The sequence below is a fragment of the Paramacrobiotus metropolitanus genome, unplaced genomic scaffold, assembly GCF_019649055.1.
Source record: "Paramacrobiotus metropolitanus isolate TYO unplaced genomic scaffold, Prichtersi_v1.0 Parri_scaffold0000096, whole genome shotgun sequence".
Classification (NCBI taxonomy): Eukaryota; Metazoa; Tardigrada; class Eutardigrada; order Parachela; family Macrobiotidae; genus Paramacrobiotus; species Paramacrobiotus metropolitanus.
In genome coordinates this window covers 77,182-96,640 of record NW_026570316.1, presented here as the reverse complement: position 1 = coordinate 96,640, position 19,459 = coordinate 77,182, and the positions used below count along the sequence as shown (strand labels likewise).

The window sequence follows — 19,459 nt, the reverse complement described above, 5'->3', positions numbered from 1 at the left end:
CTCGAAGTTTTAGGGATTATTGTTGCATGGGTATTTGCTGGTTGACGTTTGTAATCGCCTGCCTGAAAGGGATCGCTAGTAAAGGTACCGAAAATGCAACAATACAGTACATACTACATATGTAGGTTTGTATTTCATTCCTCCTTTTTAACGCCACAGTTGTCATTTGAAAGTGCTGATTAAACATACACTAAGCATAGCAGGTTTTGCGAAAAAACAGATGAACATCTTGAAGGAAGATGTCACTAACGCCTGTTCGGCTACAGCTTCTCCACTTTGAGCCAAACGCCCCGTTCGGTCGACATGAAGACAATATCGTCTTTAAGGACTAACGGCACCTGCGAGAAAACAACCAACCCGGTCAACATCCGGAACACTCTGTGTCTCGGAGGAAGCCCATACCTGCGTTTTGGGGCTGCGGACGATCCGGTATTTCTTCAGAATACTCGCCATAACCATCTTGATTTCATAATAAGCGAATCTCATCCCGATGCAATTACGTGGACCTTGACCGAATGCCAGGAAGGAATACGGTTTAATGTTACCCTTATTTTCTTTGGAAAACCTGCAAATTGTATGCTAAAGAAGAAGTCTATGATGTCCGCTCCATATAAACCTTTCCGCATAACAACCAATAAATTTCAATTAGGAAGTTTATGTACCTTTCGGGATTGTAAACTTCCGGTTCCGGCCAGTACTCGGGGTCCCGGTGCACCACCAAAATCGGCACGCCGATCACCGTCCCTTTCTTGTACTCCACCCCGTCGTACGTCCAGTCCTCGTTACAGTGCCGATCAGTCCTCGAAAAGGGCGGATACAATCGCAGCGTCTCGTTGACACACTGATCCATGTAGTGCATGGCCGCCAGATCGTCGTACTCGATGACATCTTTACCAGCCAAGACGGTCTGTACTTCGGCGCGCAGACGCTCTTGAATATCCGGATGCACCGCCATACAGTACGCCATAAATGTGATAGCAGTGGAAGTCGTTTCGTAACCGGCCAGGAAAAAGGTGGTGGACTGCGCGGCCAGTTCCAGCATGGAGAGCTTATAGTTGGAATGGGAGAGCGGTTTGTCCTGGGTACCACTCAGGACCATGGCCGATGACGCAACATCGGCATCGGTGTCGTTATGGACCACAGTGGTGGTATCGCGATGGGCAGGTTTTTCGTGCGTATCAGATTTTAGCGAGCTCAACATCATTTGAAGAAAATCTCGTCTTGTCTATATATGAAAACAGTCGTAGTGACGATCATCACTGGCTTACTGGGAAATCTACGTGTGTAAAGATAACTTACTACAGAGTCTGGTTTTACCAGATACATTTTGTTTTGTACCTGTTTGGATTCTTTTCTCAATCGGATGATCTGTTCCGTGTTGTCGACGAAGAACTGCACAGCCGCCTTATCGATATTCTGAATTCCCATGCGTCGCATCAGCGGTTGGAGTTTTGGAAACAGCACTACAGAGTACATGAGATTTCAAAAAAATGGAGATTTCATTGAATATTTTGAATTAGGCTTCAAGGTCAAACGATGCGAACCATGCGAGTTAGCGCTTACCGGCAAATAAAAGAGGCACATAAGCGCGGGAAAAATCAAAGACTTTCCGGGCATTTCGGACGAATCCGCTGTTTGGTTCTTCTTGGGAATTAATTTTGGTGCCGAAGAACGCGGTAGCGATGACGTCCAATGTCAACCGACCAAATAATCTGCACATGTGAACAATAACATTATTATTATCCCGATGATGGACGATCATTGTTTAGCCTTGACCATACTCTTTTGCCGCAAATTCTTCTCCAGTCGTTGCAAGCGTTTCCAGGTTTTTGAGCAAATCACTACAGCATTCTTGAATCAAGCTATTCATCTGGAAGAGAACCACTGCTCATTCGAAATGCCCTTCCAGGGTGGATTTAAAAGACTATGCCACCTGCTTTAATTTTCCGGAAGTAAACGCTGGCACCAAAACACCTCGCATGTCCTGCAGAATGGTTCAAATAGTGCTGGCTATAAACATACCGTTCCAGAGGGTTACCTTCCAGTGTTGGTCGCGGAGCTCTATTAAAGCTAGCTCGATGATGGGTCCGTTAAGTCCCATATCCTAAATTGGTGAACTGCGTTTCAAATTTTCCTTGGCGATTATTGTCATGGTGGGGAAGTTTTACGACTTACTCGCCGGTTAGCAAAATGTGTGAAGTCCTTGACCATAATGTTCTTCAGCATATCTGATATTCAATCAAGGTAAAATTTAAACTATTTTTAGCGAAACAAATATTAAATGCATGCTATCGTTTTACCCAGATCGGACGTCACTAATACTGGAGTCGGTCCGTCGAAATACCTGCAACATGATTTCGTTAGGCATAAGAAAGCAGCCACGCGGTGTCACAAATAACGCCTACCCGAACGTGCGGCCCAACTTTTTCGTCCATTTCAAATCGAATTCTCCTTGCCCCGTCTAGTGTAAAATTAACAAGGACGTAATATACGGCAGTTCAGCGATATCACATTAAATGTGCTATGTACTCAATTTCATCACCCGTAAAAACCGAAAACCAAAGTTGTTTTGCGCAAACTCAAAAGAAACTGCGAAGCTATTTAAACTCGGCTTTTTAAGCAGTTTTTTACCGCGACTTCGTCGATTAAACTTCCGAAAAGTGGAATCGGTGTCAAAGTCGGGATTCCTTTCCGCGGCCAGTACTGACTTTTGCGAAATGAATCGCTAGAAAATTAGTCGAATACCTCTTAATGAATAACGTAAAAATTTTTAATAAAACGCAGTTTCTAAGAACGCTCACAGAGAATTTTTACTCACTATACAAAATAGGCAATAATCGCTGCGGCGAAGATCCATATAAAAAACGCCATGTTGGTAAATAGAACATCGAGTTCGGCACATTTGGCCACCTAATCAGTAAAACTGACATGCTGCTAAAGTTATCGCATCTTCTACCACAAAGCACGCACGTGAGAATGTGGTTGTGCATCCGGTGTAATATTGTACAAAGGAGTAATCAATAAACTGATTGAAAACCGTGTGGCCGATAAGACCCACATATAATCGACGGTATCAGAAACAGGCAGCGTAACGGTCGATGAGTATTAGCCACCGCTGTTGCTTATTTTGCTGTCCTAATAATTTAGCACAGCAGAAAAATTTGCTTGCCTTGATTTACAACTAAACTGTAAGGCAGTACGCGCTCGCTAAAATATTCAAGGGTTTGCAAAGCCGCCATCTAAAACGATTGCTGCATTACCGTTTGAACAACGCTCCGCCAAATTTCAAGTTTGCGTTCGTAGTGTACTATACTGTACTGTGACATGGTGGCTGAAAATGCAAAACTTTAAGATACCTACGATGCAGTACAGAAAGACTGTCTCACGAGTGCAATTACTGCAACAGCCGGGGAGTAGTGTTTATGTACAAATTGCGCGTCACAGCATATGCATCCGTAGAGCATCAGTTACGGTACCATAAGTAGAAATTAGGTATTTTGCAGTTCCACAAAAGCGTAACTGTGTGTTCGGTTTATATTATAGCTGATCCACAAATGTTCGATTTATAAACATTTCCCCCTTTGATATGCCTAAAGCTGTAGCAAACTGGAAGCAGTACCGTACAAAACTGATGATTTGCTCGTACACAAAAGTACACGGAATACGTAGTGCTCCTCTGTATTGTACAGAAAGATATAGATGTACACACATTTCGGAAACCGTGAGTAAATGTGTGATTCTTGTTTTACCAGTTCAAAAGCGCCGCTTAAAAATCAACTGGAATGGTTTTGGTACAGTTGTTATATTAACCGCGACATTCTGCGAGGAAATATGCACACCATCAGGAACAAGCAGATCAAATTTATGCAATATGTTAGTCAGCACTAAAAATAGTTCCGCTTGGCCCATCGCTTCCGCTGGGCACGCCCGTTTTCCTGCGAAAAAACAACATTCGAACCTTTTCAATTTGTGCATACCACAACTTTTGCAGAACCCTGTTCATATTGTATGAAATCAAGCGTACCCAAAGAGAAATGGATAACATAAGGAGATTTTGCAAACTTCCCGTCGCTATCCACAAAACGGGAGGGATCGAAAACTTCCGGTTCTTCCCACAATTTCGGATCATGATGGGCAGCGTAAATGTTAGGGATGATCAAGGTGTCGGCCGGAAAGATGTATTCATTGAAAGCGATGGGTGCTGTTATCCGGTGGGGAACACTCAACGGGACAACCGGAATAAGTCTTTGGATTTCCGTAATTACGGCTTCGGTATAAGGCAAATGGCCTAACATATGATGAAACAATCGCATCTAATGATGAACACCGCAAATAAAATTATGTACCTTTATGCTTGACAAGAATCTGCTCGTTTCGCTCGGCGATTGTGTCCAATTCTGCGTGAACTGTGCGCACCACTTCGGGATTTTCTACCATGAGGAGTAACCCAAACAAGATGGAACTGGTGGTAGTCATGGTACCGGCGCCGAAAAGATCAGAGACACAGCGTAAAAGCTGTTCGTCTAAACATTTTAGAACAGAACCAGTAAAAATCGTCTAATGATCAAAATTAATAGTTACGTCGTTTTCTGACACACACAAAATTTCTAGCAACCTTTGACAAGACATCTTCAACTTGCAAGTACATTCTGTAGCTCTAATAGCTTCCACGTACCGGTGAAGGTGGTATCAGCGCCTTCGCCCTGTTGACGCTTCCTTTCTTCAAGATACAAATTCACATAATCCAACCGCTGTCCGTCTTTGTTGTCAGAGCTTCTTGTGTCATCTATAACGCGTTGCATATGTTCGCGTCTAATTTGTACGACGTTCATTCGTCGTTGGTACACTTTTCGGAAGGGTGGCACGAATCGCAGAATAGGGAACACATCTAGCGCGCTCATTTCACTGAGCTGCTCTTCACATTGATGTTCATTCCGCAATAACGCGCGAAAATCTTCATCATCGTAATTATAACGTTTTCCAAAGGCAGTAGCACAGATCAAGTTGGAGATGGTTGTAATAACTAGATGATGCGGATTAATCGGCTTTTCGTTGGTGGCAGCTAGAGCCTTAATTAATTGATCGGTTTCGTCCAGGATTTGTTCCTGCAGCCACGATTTGCCCATGCCTAGATCCCGCAAAGCCGATAACGCAAAACGGCGATGCTCTTTCCAAAGATCACCATCGCTGAACGCCAAACCTGAAAACATACTTTAAATTCATTCCTCAAGAATCAGTTAACGGGCGTGTATCTTACCGGCATTTCCTCCTAACATCGAATCCAGCTTTGTATTCCTGGGGCGTCCCGTGGTTTCTTCCAGGCTTAAGAGTTTCCTGATGCTTTCATAATCGTTTAATACAACAACCAAATCGCGCCCCAGATGCAGTCGAAAAATGGATCCATATTGTTGCGACATGATGGTCAATGTCACTTGTGGCTGACTGCCGAGATACATAGAACTACCAACTATTGGCAACTCTGAAGAGTTATGAACAAAATTGTGAGTACTATGATCAAATTCGTACGCTCTGCTATTATGTACAAATACTGCAAAACTAGAACTTGCTGATTTAACTGTGGTTCCTCATCCTCATCTTTAACGTTCCAGCGATTTTTGATCGCGCAAAGCAGTAGTTTCGATAATAATACTTACCGAATCGCGGACCAGGTGGAAGACGGTATCTTCTCCGAACGTTTTTCCAGAGCATCGTAACGACGAAACAGATTCCCACGATATAAAACGCCAGAGGCAGCATCGTCTTTACGCACCTTACAAGGATTATGGAATAAGGAAACTGGGTTATTTTAGTGTGTAGGTACATACGAGCAGCGAGCAAAATTACCAGATCAAAGTGTCGTGGTTCCAGTTATAGTGGTACACTGGTGCACGCTGCCATTACGTGGTTGTCATGTTAGAATTTTAGTTACAGTACTTTTACAAGTTAAGCAGGGCTCAACCGCTTGAGATAACGATCTATCGTGCACTGTAAAACAACGATGAGAAGTAAAAACAACACACTAAGGGAGTGGCGGGTGAATAAACAGAAAAGTGACTGAACCAGTTTATTACAACTTGTGACAACTCACCACTGAAACAGCTACCTAACTGTCTCGAGCAGACAGAAAGCTGGAGTCCATTGTTCTTCCAGTGCAAAACAGGGCACGCACTCGCAAAAGGGTTTCACGGTCAGTTAGAAATCCTCCTCGTGATTTGTTTAAACATTTTGTAGCAGTACATGCACAGATACATAGATCGATGCATTACAATAAGCACGGCATTTTGCGATATTGCATTTACTGTTTTTTTTTTGCAGGATTACAGCCGACATGTTGCAAGACCGTAAAAACTAAACCATAGCTATTTTATTGCGTGGCGTTCAAATCCATATCAGGCTAAATGTCGTGTGCACGACAACTTGATATTAACGGAGCAAGAAAACTTTTGATCATAAAAAGAAACATTGGTATTACCCTTATTTCTTTAAGTAATGGCCTGTCCGCGACCATTGTAGATTATATTCAAAATGATGGAATAGCCCTATTGACATGAGTCCATGACATTTACTAATACGTTTTGATTTGTGCACCGACGGAGATTTATGATTTTCGACTCACCGAAAGGGCTAAAAATTACCAAAAACTAGTGCATTGTTCCTGTTGATGGTTGCTACTTGCTGTTTTCCACCACATTACCGTATTTATTTAATCTGAGCACACTCAGCTGCATTACCAATACTATTGTTTTTACGATACGAATGTTGTTTTTTTTATTGTTGTTCTTATTATTATCTGACCAGACTAGCGAGTGCCTCAGGGTTTGTCTGCTCTTGAATAAACTAAACTTAGAAAGTTATTATTTTTCCAGGCTAAACAAAATGCGTTATACGCGTAAAACAAGGTGATAGCCATATGACTCACTGAACGCATATCTTTATAATTTATAGGTATGGATGGAATCATAATGTAAGCATATACTATATTTAATAAGAATAATGTAATGAAGGTCATCGCTATAATGGGATGACAGCTGTTCTGAACTGCCACAGTTTAACAAACAGAACTGAGTATGATAACTGATGAATCATCACGACCCAGCGAAGCAATGCAAGTTGCCAGCTGCCAGTGCTCCCTGCTCCCGCAGTGAAAATTACCACTGTTCAGTGCGAAAGAAATTACTGAAATTAAAGCTAGCACCGCTTGATGATCTTGCAGCACCACTGAGTACCGAGAGTTACTACCCTAGGGAACGCAAAACAGTATCAAGTATAATCGCAATTGAAACTTGTTTTTGTTTCGATGGCTATTTCCGGCGAAAATAATTAAGTAACATATCGCCCGCCCAGGACGCCGAAAGCACGCCAAGGAATTAAACTACGCTTACCTTACAGTGTAAAACATATACTCCAGGGACGTTTTTTGCAAAAAGATTATTACAATACAGAGTACCTTTCGGTCTTCGGTCTGCTATGACTTACCGCATGAAAAGTAGGAAATCTGCACATCTCCTTCTTTCCAGACAACCCTTTATCAGTCTTTCTTGTCCAGTTGTGCCATGTTGACATTGCAGGACCAATCGGACCTGCAAAGTCAGATTGGCACAACTCAACGATAAAGACACATAGATGGTTCAATCGAAAGGACATGCAAGATCAAGTTGGCACAACTGGATTATCGTCGCTACAAAGCGGCATATTAGCCGCGTATCTCCACACGGGATGCATTGTGTTAAAATATACTCGCATCGTAGTTCTGACGACCAGCTTTAACACTAAATAAATTGTCAGGCAAGCACGTAGCCATTTAAAACAAATCTTGTGCAGCTCAGCAGATGCAATCTCCTTTACAATAAACGGGAATCCTTATTTAATCGGGGAAATTTTTTTGTGGAAAGGACGTCCTTAATACGGCAGTGCAAGAACCACTAGACTGAGTGCAATATCCTGGCAGGTGGGCTGACGTCAAAATCGCATCCGGTTACGGGGAGTGAGCATTGTTAATCGTGGTAATTATTTGCAGAAAGGATTCCTCTAGGATGGCATGTGAGGATCACTAGACTGAGAGGAATATCCTGCCAGCTGGGCCAATGATAATCACAAAGTATGATTGGTCTGTCGGAACATGGTCCGGGTGGAAGCAATACATATTTTCGGTAATTTGGGGTAAGTACATTCGTAGGGTTCCTACTTCCGTGATTGCCCAACAGGTCACTGCGCTAGATCGTGTTAAGATATATCAATGCTACCCGGCCACCTACCGGCAGTCCTGTCGAGTCACTGCCGGCAAATCAGCAGTGTGACCGCGATAATATGGTGATAGTGATCCACTAGTGAGTGGTGTTTTTGCTTCCCAAAAAAAATTGTTGACGATTAATTCAGTATCAGTAACTGGCTTTTTTTTCACAGGTTGGCAGTTTGCAAGTAAGTGGGTATCCGCGTTTTCACCAGCATGTATCTGTACTTTGTTTAATCGCTGATTATAAAAAAGCACGTATCGTCCCACTTGACGTCTGACGGATGGAACAATTTAGGCACTTTAAAAAGGGTGGATGGATACACTGACTCATAGAGTATATTTATTATCTTGTGTTGAAAATAATAAGCGGTATTAAAATCGAACAAGGGCTAACTCGGTAAGCGACACCAAGGTACATAGGGTTTCCCTATATACTTAACCCTACATACCTTGGCGACACTTAAATAACAGCATGCCGGGTTCAGCGGGAAGCCAGCATTACATTATTGTCCCTAACAAGTAAGAAGAGTAACGACGGGGAAGCCGTTAATTCTATAGTCTTCCAAGACGAAGATGGCTTTGATCATGCGCAGAAACCAGTTCCTGTGACACGTGCTCTTCCACGTGACCACGTCTCGTAGTCGTACCAACCCATCAGGATTTTACCAACCCATCAGGATGGGCAGAGAAAGAACGCCGGCACGCCGTATTGGCAGGCGAACCGTCATGAAGTACAGGTCGGCACTGGTATTTTCTTAAATTCGCTATAATGTGCAAGTACCCAGTTACATATGTACCCATATGGACAACACCGCATGAAAATGCAGTACTACAAAATTTATAGTACTGTGTTTTCTGCAATGAGTCAGTGTAATCAATAATTTTCGGTACTATTAGTACTAACTACTACCTACTACGAGTGCCGAAAATTATTATCTCTGATTAAGTAATACTTGAATCATGCAAATGAAATTCGATCAAAAAAGTCACTGATTTCATAATTTAATGATGTCACTGATTTAATAATTTAATAATCCGTCGGTTTAATGGTTTTTTTTTAAACTCTCGGGCTATCGATTTTCAGTGCAATATGGAATGGATTTTCAGGAGCGTTCTAACATGGTTTGCACTTTACACACGACTTACCTATACAGAACATGCTGGGAAGAGATTAGGGCAGTAGCGTACGTAATTCAGACCTATGGAAATAATGTGGAAAAAATGCTGAGGGTTTATGCAAATGTTAATGGGGCAGGCTCCGCATACCATCTTTATCACCTTTGGCTCCGTTTTGAGCATAAATGTACCGCAGATTCCGACAGGAAAGTTTACGCGGCTCTTCTGATAATAAACCATAAACCCGTAAACGTTTCTGCCGGCTACACATGCTGGGTACAAGTATAATAACCGTTCAACCTAAGTATAATACCTTAAAGCGCGAAAGTATTAACGATTCGCATAAGTCTCCAATGCCATTATTTTGGGCGGACAGAATGTAGATACTTCTAGTACCCTTTACAATTTTATAATGTCGAGCAAATAACTATTATTTTATTTGATCTCATTGTACCAGTTTATAAGCGCCGCCTAAAAATCAACTGGAACGGGTTTGGAACAACTGTTAAATTAACCGCCAAATTCTTCGAGGAAACATGCACACCCTCGGGAATAAGCAAATCAAATTTATGCAATATATTGGCCAGCACCAAGAAGAGCTCCGCTTGGCCCATTGCTTCCCCTGGGCACGCGCGTTTTCCTGAAAACATGGCAAAAAAACTCTCAGTTTCTGCTTACTTCTTTCAGAAACTCCTATGTATAATGTACGGAATAACCTTACCCAAAGAGAAATGGAGGACATAAGGGGATTTTGCAAACTTCCCGTCGCTATCCACAAAACGTGAGGGACTAAAAGCTTCCGCTTCGCCCCACAATTTTGGATCGTGATGAACGGCGTAAATGTTGGGAATGATTAAAGTGTTTGACGGGAAGATGTAGTCGTCGAAAGCGATGGGCGCTGTTGTCCGGTGAAGAAGACTCAGTGGGACAACGGGGATCAGCCGTTGGATTTCCATGATCACGGCCTCGGTGTAAGGTAGATGGTCTGTTGGACGATATTGTTATAGCACAAATGGAAATGGAAGTGAACGGAAATACAGACATTGCCTTTATGCTCGACAAGAATCTGCTCGTTTCGTTCAGCCACCGAGTCCAGTTCTGCTTGAACTTTGCGCAAAACGTCGGGGTTCTCCACCATGAGCAGCAAACCAAACAAGATAGAATTTGCAGTAGTCTGGGTACCGGCGCCGAACAGGTCAGCCACACACCGTAAAAGCTGTTCGTCTAAATGTTGCAAAAATGGACCAGTCAAACAGAACAGGTAATTTAATTTGACAAACACATATGTCGGTTACTCTGGCAGAAGTCATCTTTTGATATGACAGACTTGCAAATTCTAAAATAAAAAAGTTTCAGTCATACCATCGAAGGTAGTATCAGCGCCTTCGTCCCGTTGGCGCTTCTTTTCTTCCATAAACAAATTCACATAATCCAACCGCTGTCCGTCTTTGTTACCGGAACTTCTCGCATCGTTAATAACACGTTGCATATGTTCGCGCCTGATTTGAATGACCTTCATCCGTCGCTCAAAAACTTCTCGAAATGGCGGCACGAAGCGTAGGATAGGAAATAAATCGAGGATGCTCATCTGACTCAGCTGCTGCTCGTACTGATGTTCATTCCGCAATAATGCGCGAAAATCTGCATCGTCATAGTTGTACCGTTTCCCGAAAGATGTGGCACAGATCAAATTGGAGATAGTTGTAATAACCAGGTGATGCGGATCAATCGGCTGCTCGTTGGTGGCTGCGAGTGCCTCAATTAGTCGATTAGTTTCATCCAGGATTTGTTCCTGCAGCCAGGATTTGCCCATCCCCAGATCCCGCAAAGCCGTTAATGCGAAACGGCGATGTTCTTTCCAGAGATCTCCATCACTGAACGCCAAACCTGAAAACGCTCTATCGTCTGATAAATAACCCTAGCGGCACGTGGTTTCTTACCGGCATTCCCTCCTAACATTAAATCCAGCGTGGTATTCCTGGGGCGCCCCGTGGTTTCTTCTACACTTAAGAGTTTCTTAATGCTTTCATAATCGTTTAATACAACAACGAGATCGCGTCCCAGATGAAGGCAAAAAACTGGTCCATACTGTTGCGACATGTTGGTTAATGTCACTTGTGGCAGACTGCCGAGATTCATAGCACTACCAACAATCGGCCATTCTGCAGAATTTTAGAAAGATTATGCGTATACAGTCTTTTGGTAATAGTATGTACTGCAAAAGTACTGTGCTTTTTAAGTTTCAACGTTCTAAGAAAACCTGACATTAAACAGGTAAAATCCGCAGCTTTGGTGAATAATACTTGCCGAAACGCGGACCAGGAGGAAGACGGTATCGTCGGCGAAAGGTCTTCCAGAACATCGTAATGGCAAAACAAATCCCAACGATATAAAACGGAAGAGGCAGCATCGTTTTGAGCACTTTGCAATAATTATGAACTGGTGAAATTAGGCTATTCTAGCGTAGACCTCTTAACAACACATATAATTATGTAATACCTTCAGATTTAAATACGAGTGCCAAGACAAGGAATCAAACTTATGACGATAAGATAAGCTACAGATATGTAAAATATTTCTGTGAATATTTTCTCTGCCCGAAAATTAAGTGTCTCGCGATTTCAGGAAAAACATTTACCAAAGTTATCGTTGTGATTTAACTAGCGCTAGGCGCTACATGCTGTCGCTTTATTAAGTGGTTGTTATGTTGTAGTTTTTGTTACCCTTAAGCAACTGATTGATCGCTGGAGGTAAATATACGTAACTGGCTTGAACATTTTGTAGCTGTACCATTGTATACATCTGTATGTACGCAGACTTAATGACCGGTGAAAACAAATTGAATTATTTACAGCGACAGCGGCTTGTTTTGTGGATCAGTAGAATAACATGGCATTTTCCGGTATTGCCGGTATAGTTCTTTTTTGCCGCAGCGTTTACCGACAAGGAGTGTGATGCAGTAACCATTATACTATAAGACATACTGTTTTTTCTTGCTTTTCCTGGTGCTAAAATTCACATCAGGCTAAGCATCGCCTGTACGTAACGTGAAATTAGCCGATCAAGAAACCGTTTTGCATGACCATAAAAAGAAACATTTATCCCTGTTTCATTAATAGTTTGCTCGCGGCCACACCCAACATAACCCAAATCAATCGACAAATTCAATAGCAACATCCGCAATAATCTCTCAACAGATCCCGGAGAAAGCGTTTCACATTATCCATCGATATGGCGAACAATACCGGATTAAGTGCCGCTTGTAGCGACAACATAATACTACTAACACGCAACAGCGTATCCATGGCCGGCGTCATGGGATCCGCATAGTACACCGCCGTGAAGTACGCCTGCGACGGGACCAACGTGACAAAATTAGTCCACGTTACTAGTGTCAGGATGAAGAAGGACTGCGAGCGTTTTCGCGATGCCAGGGATTCGCGGACGGCGGAATCACTGGGTGGATTGGAGAGGGTCAACACCGGCGTGACCTTTCCAGGGGCCGGCGCCACCAGTTTCATCGTCAATCGGCGGATGGCCCAGCGTTTCTTCACCTTGGTGTAAATGTAAAAGTACGCCACAGCGCCCAGTAAAATGGGAATATTGAAGTTTGTCCACTGGGTGATGAGACCCCAGGAACGGAGGGGTGGAGCTTGGATGTTGATGGCGCAGCCGTTGGTCTCCACCGGCAGGCGGTAGGAGACGGCGTCCAGGAGGACGCCGGCACCCAGACAGATGTGGACATACAGCCACATGGAAAGACAGATGAGGACGGCGCCGCGGCGACTGTGGTGGATGCGATAATGCACCGGGAAGGATGTCGCCCATAGTCGGTTGATGGTGATCAGAGCCTGTAGAATTGCAATAGTGTAAAATAAATTTCGCTGGAAACACGGAAGGTTCTAATAATTATGTCATACGGAAAGGAAACTTTGGTATGCACGGCTTTTCTAGCTGGTTTTGACTTTCTCCATAAAGGGGCCGGGCTTCACTTCAGCTACACATTTACTTTGCCAACTTGGATTTACGTCATCGCCATATAAGCTACGTACGTCAAAGTCGGCCAGACAAGTATAAGTGCAGTTGGATTTACTATTTAAGCGATTGTGTAAAAAACTGACACTTTCTTTGGCGAAATTCTGCCCGCCGCGTAATAAATAGATATCGATGCTCATAGCTGCGTCTCATTCTATGAAAAACCTGTTCTTACGATTTATCCCGTTGTTCTGCCGACGTTGGTGGACAAAAAGCTTAATCCATCGATTTAATTACAATATGTATATTTTGGGTAGAAACAGCATATCTACAAGTTTCATAAGAAATGGTACACTTCTGTTTATCTATATAGGCTCCCATAGAACAAATATCTATACCCAGAATGGTGTGAATATCAACACGCCAAATTTCTATAAGCTGTTTACTTTGAATGCCAATTTAATTTGTTTAATCCGTCTGCATTTGAAAAGAAGGCATACAGCTGGAAAACAACGTATGAAAGAACTGGCTTACTAAGCCGCTCCAGGCAGTTTTAACAATTTGTTTAATGAAGACGGCCTGGATTGCGTAGATGCAAATCAGCAAATTCAGCACTGTTTTAGTTTGTGACATGCGTTCGTCCTTCTTCCGATTTAGTACACTATGGTGATCAATAGAATGTTGATGACGTTAATGGATAATATTTGGACAGCGTTACAAGAAGCGAGACACGTTAACTATGCTCACCGCCAGGGTTAAGTGTATGCACAGATGCAAGAGGATGGGGATAACCTGAAATCAATTACTGCCTGCTGTAGTATGTTACATGAGGGCCACCGAGAATCGATTAACTAACAGACACTCTGCTTCCGGACCCAGTGACAGCGACCCGCCTACTACCGGAAACGTGATCGAAGACCAGGCAGAAGCGCTACTTATGGCCAGTTAAGTGGATCTATGGGATTAATTTTTCATACCCCCTTTTTTTCTGGAAACCTCAGGGCAGCTAACAAGGTGTGCACCGCCTTATTAATAATTAAAGAGGTACTCTGCAGGTATGAAAAAATTTACACCAGCTGAAATTGACCTCGGCTATTGAGGAAACCACGCTTTCTTACCGAACACAGGCAATTAAAATATCGATTATCAGCTTTACCCAGTTTTTCCGGGATATGTATTTCTAAAAATAAATTCTTTGTAGCCATCGACTGAACACTGTAGAAAGCAAAAACAGGTCCGGATGTTAGTACGAAATGCCGATATGTATATTAATATGAGCGATTTTGCCGGTTGATTTTTCAACACAGCCAAGTACCGTATTTATCAGTTACCCTTCCCGAGTTAAAACCCCCCGAACTAAATCATTACCATTAATTTTCGAAAACATAAAAATCATGAGTTTAGTAACTGATAAAATGTTGCTTGTGGTATGTCAACCGAACGCTACAGCCTACAGGTTGCGTGAAAAAAGTGATAACAAGGTACTGATATTCATTAATCAGTAATGCAGTAAACGAATCACTGTGCAGTAGGTATTCACACTTGATATTAAAGCGCTTATCATGTTACCATAGATATTAATTTTATGATGTCTAACACACTGTCAAACTAAAGAACAGCCTAAGTAAAACGTGGTATGTACCAATAATTGAGAAACTGTAAAAAATGCTCATAGAAATGAATTACGTACTGCAGTTTAGCAAGCGCATGGAGCTGCTCTCTAGGATCGAATACACAGCACGCATATATCGGATAAGCCCAACAATTTTACATTCATAGACCTTACGAAATAAAAATGTATGCAACTTAATTGTAAATACGAGCAAATACCGTACCTTTGCAAATATACATTTGCAATATTGAATACATTTGCATAGCGCATTTCCTTCAAAAGCACAGTAAAAGTAGTATAAGAGCCGCAGATAAATAGCATAAATGATAAAAATAACTGCAAAACAAGCTACATTATACCTGATGCATAAAAATATGTGGTAAGTACTCTGTTCGTGATCTGTACGGGGGGGATTTACTTATTTACCTGCGCCGAAACCACCGCGCACGCCACGACATAATAAGCATACAGATACAGCGTACACACTGCCCATCCCAGATACCATGTGCTGTACACACTGTTGACAATATCCAGCGGATTTCCCAGAATAACAAAGAGAATATTGGCCAGCATCAGGTTAATTAGGTACACCGTAAAGGGCACCGCGGCATTTTCCCGCCGCAGTAAGACAATCAGAACCAATCCGTTGAGCAGGACCGTAGCGGTGCCGGTGCAGATGGTGACAATGGGTGCATATGTCCAGTTAGCAGTGAGCGATGCAGTGGTCTGATTGGGAGCATCAGGGGCGCTGCCATTGTCCATGGAGTTTACATCCTCTCGTTGATGATTTCACAGCAAAAAATCAGAAAGGCACCCATGTAAAGTCATATATCAACATTACCGGTGCGGATACGCGGGGATGCAACCGCAATTTTTGGAAACTTCCTGGCGTGGCAGGTATCCACATTTCTCCATAAAAGACAGTGAATTATGTAGGAGATTTCAAGCTGTTCGTCTTCACGCTCATCATTATCGCGTCAGGAAAAAACACGGTTAATGTATCCTGCCTGGAAGCGTGCGCGCTATATATGGTTATTTATGTATGAAACCGTCCCAGCATAATCCACGGATGCAGCCGCTGGTTCAGACTGTACAGTAGTTACAGCAGAAACATAAGCAACGTTAATTCTCACAGGTATCGATTTTATTTCGCTTGAATTGGCAGCGGATTAACAGGATGAAGTACACACTTGCCGGTAGACTGCAGATCGGAGGTATAGACTCTATAGTAGTACAATTACCGGTATGTACAATATCATTGGAGAAGAGTATAGAACAGATACCGGCAATATCCAGATCAGAGAACCACATTATTGGCTACTATTGAATGGAAGCAAAAATTACAAACTGCGCCGGGAGAAGACAACAGCGGCGGCTGTACAAAACAATGCGGACACCAATTCGATTCGAAACTTTTTGTATTTATTATTTTGAGTGAGGTGCACACGTCACAAGCACGTGTTTAACTAGGCTAATCGTCTGGAAAAACCTTCTGGACTAAATGAAACTGACAGTTGACGTGTAATGTCACCCCGCGTTCTGACGCCTTCAAATACCAAAGCGACCATGCGTATGAAATACGTCAACGATAGTAAAGACCTCTTAATGGGCGATAAAATAAAAAAAAAGTTTATGCAGCGATTATCAGGAATGGACTAATACCACTCTGCAAATATTGATGTAATAGGCAAAACTTTGTGATGACAGAAGTTTCGATAGACCTCATTCTTTTTATATCACTACTATGCAACTGCTCTCATTACCAATAATAAGGTAAATCGTACTGTTGCAAGCAAGGAATAAATGAAGCAATCATGCCCGAATCCAAAAAAAATATTTTCCTTTCTTAAGTTTTCAAAAATACCCATTAATTTGTCCATTTGTACTTGCACAGTTAGCAATCTAGTCGTTATGATTACATGTTATTTGTTTTACTGGGCGGTAGGTCGTGGGGTTTTTTCGAGTAATTGTTACTCTGCGACGTAACGCGTGAGTAAACTTTGCCCGCTGACGCTAAATTGCGCACTGCGTTTCATAATTCACACCTTGCTCTGGGTAAGTAGGGTATTTTCGGACTGCTGAACATTGGTGTATATTGTTTGTTTACGCATTATGAGCTTACTGATCTACGTGGGAGTCAGTATATTACGACTTTCAACGTGCATGCGACCGACCAGATAAATGCTGCATAATTAATAAAAAACACCCGGAACCGGCACCATCAAAAAGCTTCCAATGATCCTGTCCTCATTGATAATTCCATTAAAGTACACAGTCATACGTTATCGTTTCCGGCGCACATACAGCGCGTAGACAATACTTTAAACGGTCTCATTCTTTCCATTGGACACAAAAGCTAATGCGCGCGGCACGAAACGCTCCTGAAATTTTTTTACCGGCATCTTCTATCTAATAATTACATGGTTAATTACCGGTCAAATTGGCTGGCGATTTTTATGGATACTCAAATGTTCTTAATCGGTTATAATTTGTCGGTAAATTCGAATGTCTCCAGCCCGGTGTGGACGTATGTACCGATCACTACCATCTGTACCGGTTCGGTGACCATCATTTTGAATGTTCTGGTTTTGTGTTTGTTGTTGCGACGGGAGAATTCGGCGCTGCCCTTTACCGTGTATCTGATCAATCTCTTCCTGGCTAATATTTTATTCGTGTTGTTGGGCAATCCGTTAGATGTGGTTTATACTTTATACGGTGTGTGGTTTATGGGCGAACATCTTTGTACGCTTTATCTCTATGCATACAACGTTGTGACGTGTGCCGCGGTTTCCGCATTGGTAAGATGATCTTTTAATTATAGGTTGCACGGTAAATAGTTATTAGGATCGTATTTTGGGCGCAGGATATGAACACTACCAATGATTATTTTTAAACCAAAGTAACCGTGCAAAATCACGCAATATTCCGATAATTATTGCTTTTATTATACAATTGGTGGGGCAATACCGTCCACCACCGACTTTGTTGTTCCTCTAGAGATACGGATGTAATTATCATGACCCGTAATAGAAGAGAGATAATTATAGCTAGGCTATACGCTTTTTGTGCACCATTGTACGAGTATTACCATCAAACTACGAGTACAATAAACTGTATAATACAGCAAGTGCTTAGCCTTGGAACGAAATTTCTTTAGTACAACCTATTTGTGCTTAATATTTCGCACTGCATCAAGCAAGGCTAAAAAATAACTTTTGGTTTTATCGGCCGATTAACGGGACTAACAAAATGGAGATCGTTACAATTATCATGAATACAGCGTTTCATAAAGCTTTGAGAGGCTTTTCGGTTTTTGGGAGACTGGGGTTTGACTTTTGAGGACTAGATAATAGGATAATGGCACCTCGAAGAAACTGTAAAGTTGTTGGCAATAGACGCGCTGTAATGATGTACATAGTCAACCCTACGTCAACCCTTGCTTATACAGTATCTCAAGTAAAATCTTGCTTATACAGTATCTTAAGTAAGACTCATCGTAAGTAAATCATTAATTTATGTAGAATTTCGCGAATGCACTTTTTGTTATATTGATGGCTTTTGCCCAATAAATGTAAACAAGTGAAACTTTAGCGTACAATGCCATACTTTGAAGTATGAACTGTTTAACGATTAATTACACCGGCCGTCTTTCGGACCCCTCAGGCTAAGAAATTAGGCTTCTAACATTTCAATAATTGCAGGCTTTGATTACCATGAACCGTTTATGGGCGACCGCCTTCCCGGTGCACTATCGTCTGCACCACAACCGCCGCGTGGCCTGCATTGTCTGCCTGTTCACCTGGCTGTACGCGCACATCTGCATGGGACCGGGGATTTTTCTGGACGCCCTGTACTACCGGCAGCCGCTGGACAGCAACGGCTGCACCATCAACATCGACGTGGCGTCCCTCCGCAACTGGGCCATCATCACCCAGTGGATCAACTTCAATATCCCCGTGGTGTTCATCTTAATGGGATACTTTTACATCTTGTTCAAAATGCAGCACCGGCGAAACTTCACCACCCAGAGGTCACCAGATCTTGATATGAGTAATAGTCGGATGCACAGTGTCAGTGGGGTGCCGGATATGAAAAACGCCGAACTGGACGTTAGTCCGCGGGTGGCCAGTACGTCGGTCGTTAAGCACCGGCGGAATGTTCTGATGCAGCGGAAATTTCTCGTTTTGACGCTGTTGACATGGAGTAATTTCATCAACCTGATGCCGGCGCAGGTGTACTATACGGTGGCGTTCTGGGTCAATTTGAACGATTATGTCACGCTGTGGCGCGTTAGTATCATCATGATGTCGGCCAATGCGGCACTGAATCCGATTCTCTTTGGGATTTCCATGGAGACCGTCAAGGAATCCACGCGGAAACTAATGCGGTCACTACGGCGGCGGGTGTGGCCGTCGGTTCGCGCTGGCAGCCCACCGCAATAATGTTTCGACCTCGAGGTCACTTTGATCTATTACGGCTTTTATTTGAAAAACGTTGTGAACCTATTTACTTCGTATGCAAAA

General features: G+C 42.6%; 5 protein-coding genes across 8 annotated transcripts; 1 reads left to right on the top strand and 4 right to left on the bottom strand.

Moving 5' to 3' along the window:
- Positions 1-105: 105 nt before the first annotated feature.
- On the bottom strand, positions 106-3,341 carry LOC129596853 (cytochrome P450 3A2-like). 2 transcript variants are annotated; one of them, XM_055494236.1, is made up of 14 exons: positions 3,261-3,341; positions 2,819-2,910; positions 2,632-2,725; positions 2,406-2,461; positions 2,301-2,344; positions 2,176-2,228; positions 2,039-2,104; positions 1,934-1,984; positions 1,782-1,870; positions 1,564-1,712; positions 1,339-1,463; positions 663-1,225; positions 403-565; positions 106-338 (listed from the first exon to the last, which is right to left on the bottom strand). In XM_055494236.1, the coding sequence occupies exons 1-14, from the start codon at positions 3,324-3,326 to the stop codon at positions 261-263; spliced, it is 1,689 nt and encodes a 562-aa protein (XP_055350211.1). In that variant the 5' UTR covers positions 3,327-3,341; the 3' UTR covers positions 106-260. The 2 variants fall into 2 exon arrangements, with proteins under 2 accessions (XP_055350211.1, XP_055350210.1); XM_055494235.1 differs by lacking the exon at positions 3,261-3,341 and adding an exon at positions 2,971-3,182.
- Positions 3,342-3,726: 385 nt separating this feature from the next.
- LOC129596855 (cytochrome P450 2C3-like) lies at positions 3,727-5,908 on the bottom strand. 3 transcript variants are annotated; one of them, XM_055494239.1, is made up of 7 exons: positions 5,845-5,908; positions 5,655-5,770; positions 5,258-5,479; positions 4,676-5,200; positions 4,347-4,523; positions 4,025-4,288; positions 3,727-3,935 (listed from the first exon to the last, which is right to left on the bottom strand). In XM_055494239.1, the coding sequence occupies exons 2-7, from the start codon at positions 5,755-5,757 to the stop codon at positions 3,754-3,756; spliced, it is 1,473 nt and encodes a 490-aa protein (XP_055350214.1). In that variant the 5' UTR covers positions 5,758-5,770; positions 5,845-5,908; the 3' UTR covers positions 3,727-3,753. The 3 variants fall into 3 exon arrangements, with proteins under 3 accessions (XP_055350214.1, XP_055350213.1, XP_055350215.1); XM_055494238.1 differs by having other exon boundaries at positions 5,655-5,901; XM_055494240.1 differs by having other exon boundaries at positions 5,258-5,442; positions 5,655-5,901.
- Positions 5,909-9,807: 3,899 nt separating this feature from the next.
- On the bottom strand, positions 9,808-11,992 carry LOC129596816 (cytochrome P450 2C3-like). Its single transcript, XM_055494189.1, has 6 exons — positions 11,657-11,992; positions 11,290-11,511; positions 10,712-11,236; positions 10,397-10,573; positions 10,071-10,334; positions 9,808-9,989 (listed from the first exon to the last, which is right to left on the bottom strand). Exons 1-6 carry the CDS (start codon positions 11,757-11,759, stop codon positions 9,808-9,810), a joined length of 1,473 nt encoding a protein of 490 aa, XP_055350164.1. The 5' UTR covers positions 11,760-11,992.
- A 354-nt stretch (positions 11,993-12,346) lies between these two features.
- Positions 12,347-15,698, bottom strand: LOC129596815 (alpha-2B adrenergic receptor-like). The gene is made up of 2 exons (XM_055494188.1): positions 15,363-15,698; positions 12,347-13,200 (listed from the first exon to the last, which is right to left on the bottom strand). The coding sequence occupies exons 1-2, from the start codon at positions 15,696-15,698 to the stop codon at positions 12,514-12,516; spliced, it is 1,023 nt and encodes a 340-aa protein (XP_055350163.1). The 3' UTR covers positions 12,347-12,513.
- A 1,706-nt stretch (positions 15,699-17,404) lies between these two features.
- LOC129596814 (cysteinyl leukotriene receptor 1-like) lies at positions 17,405-19,378 on the top strand. Its single transcript, XM_055494187.1, has 2 exons — positions 17,405-17,734; positions 18,638-19,378. Exons 1-2 carry the CDS (start codon positions 17,405-17,407, stop codon positions 19,376-19,378), a joined length of 1,071 nt encoding a protein of 356 aa, XP_055350162.1.
- The last annotated feature ends 81 nt before the right edge of the window (positions 19,379-19,459 follow it).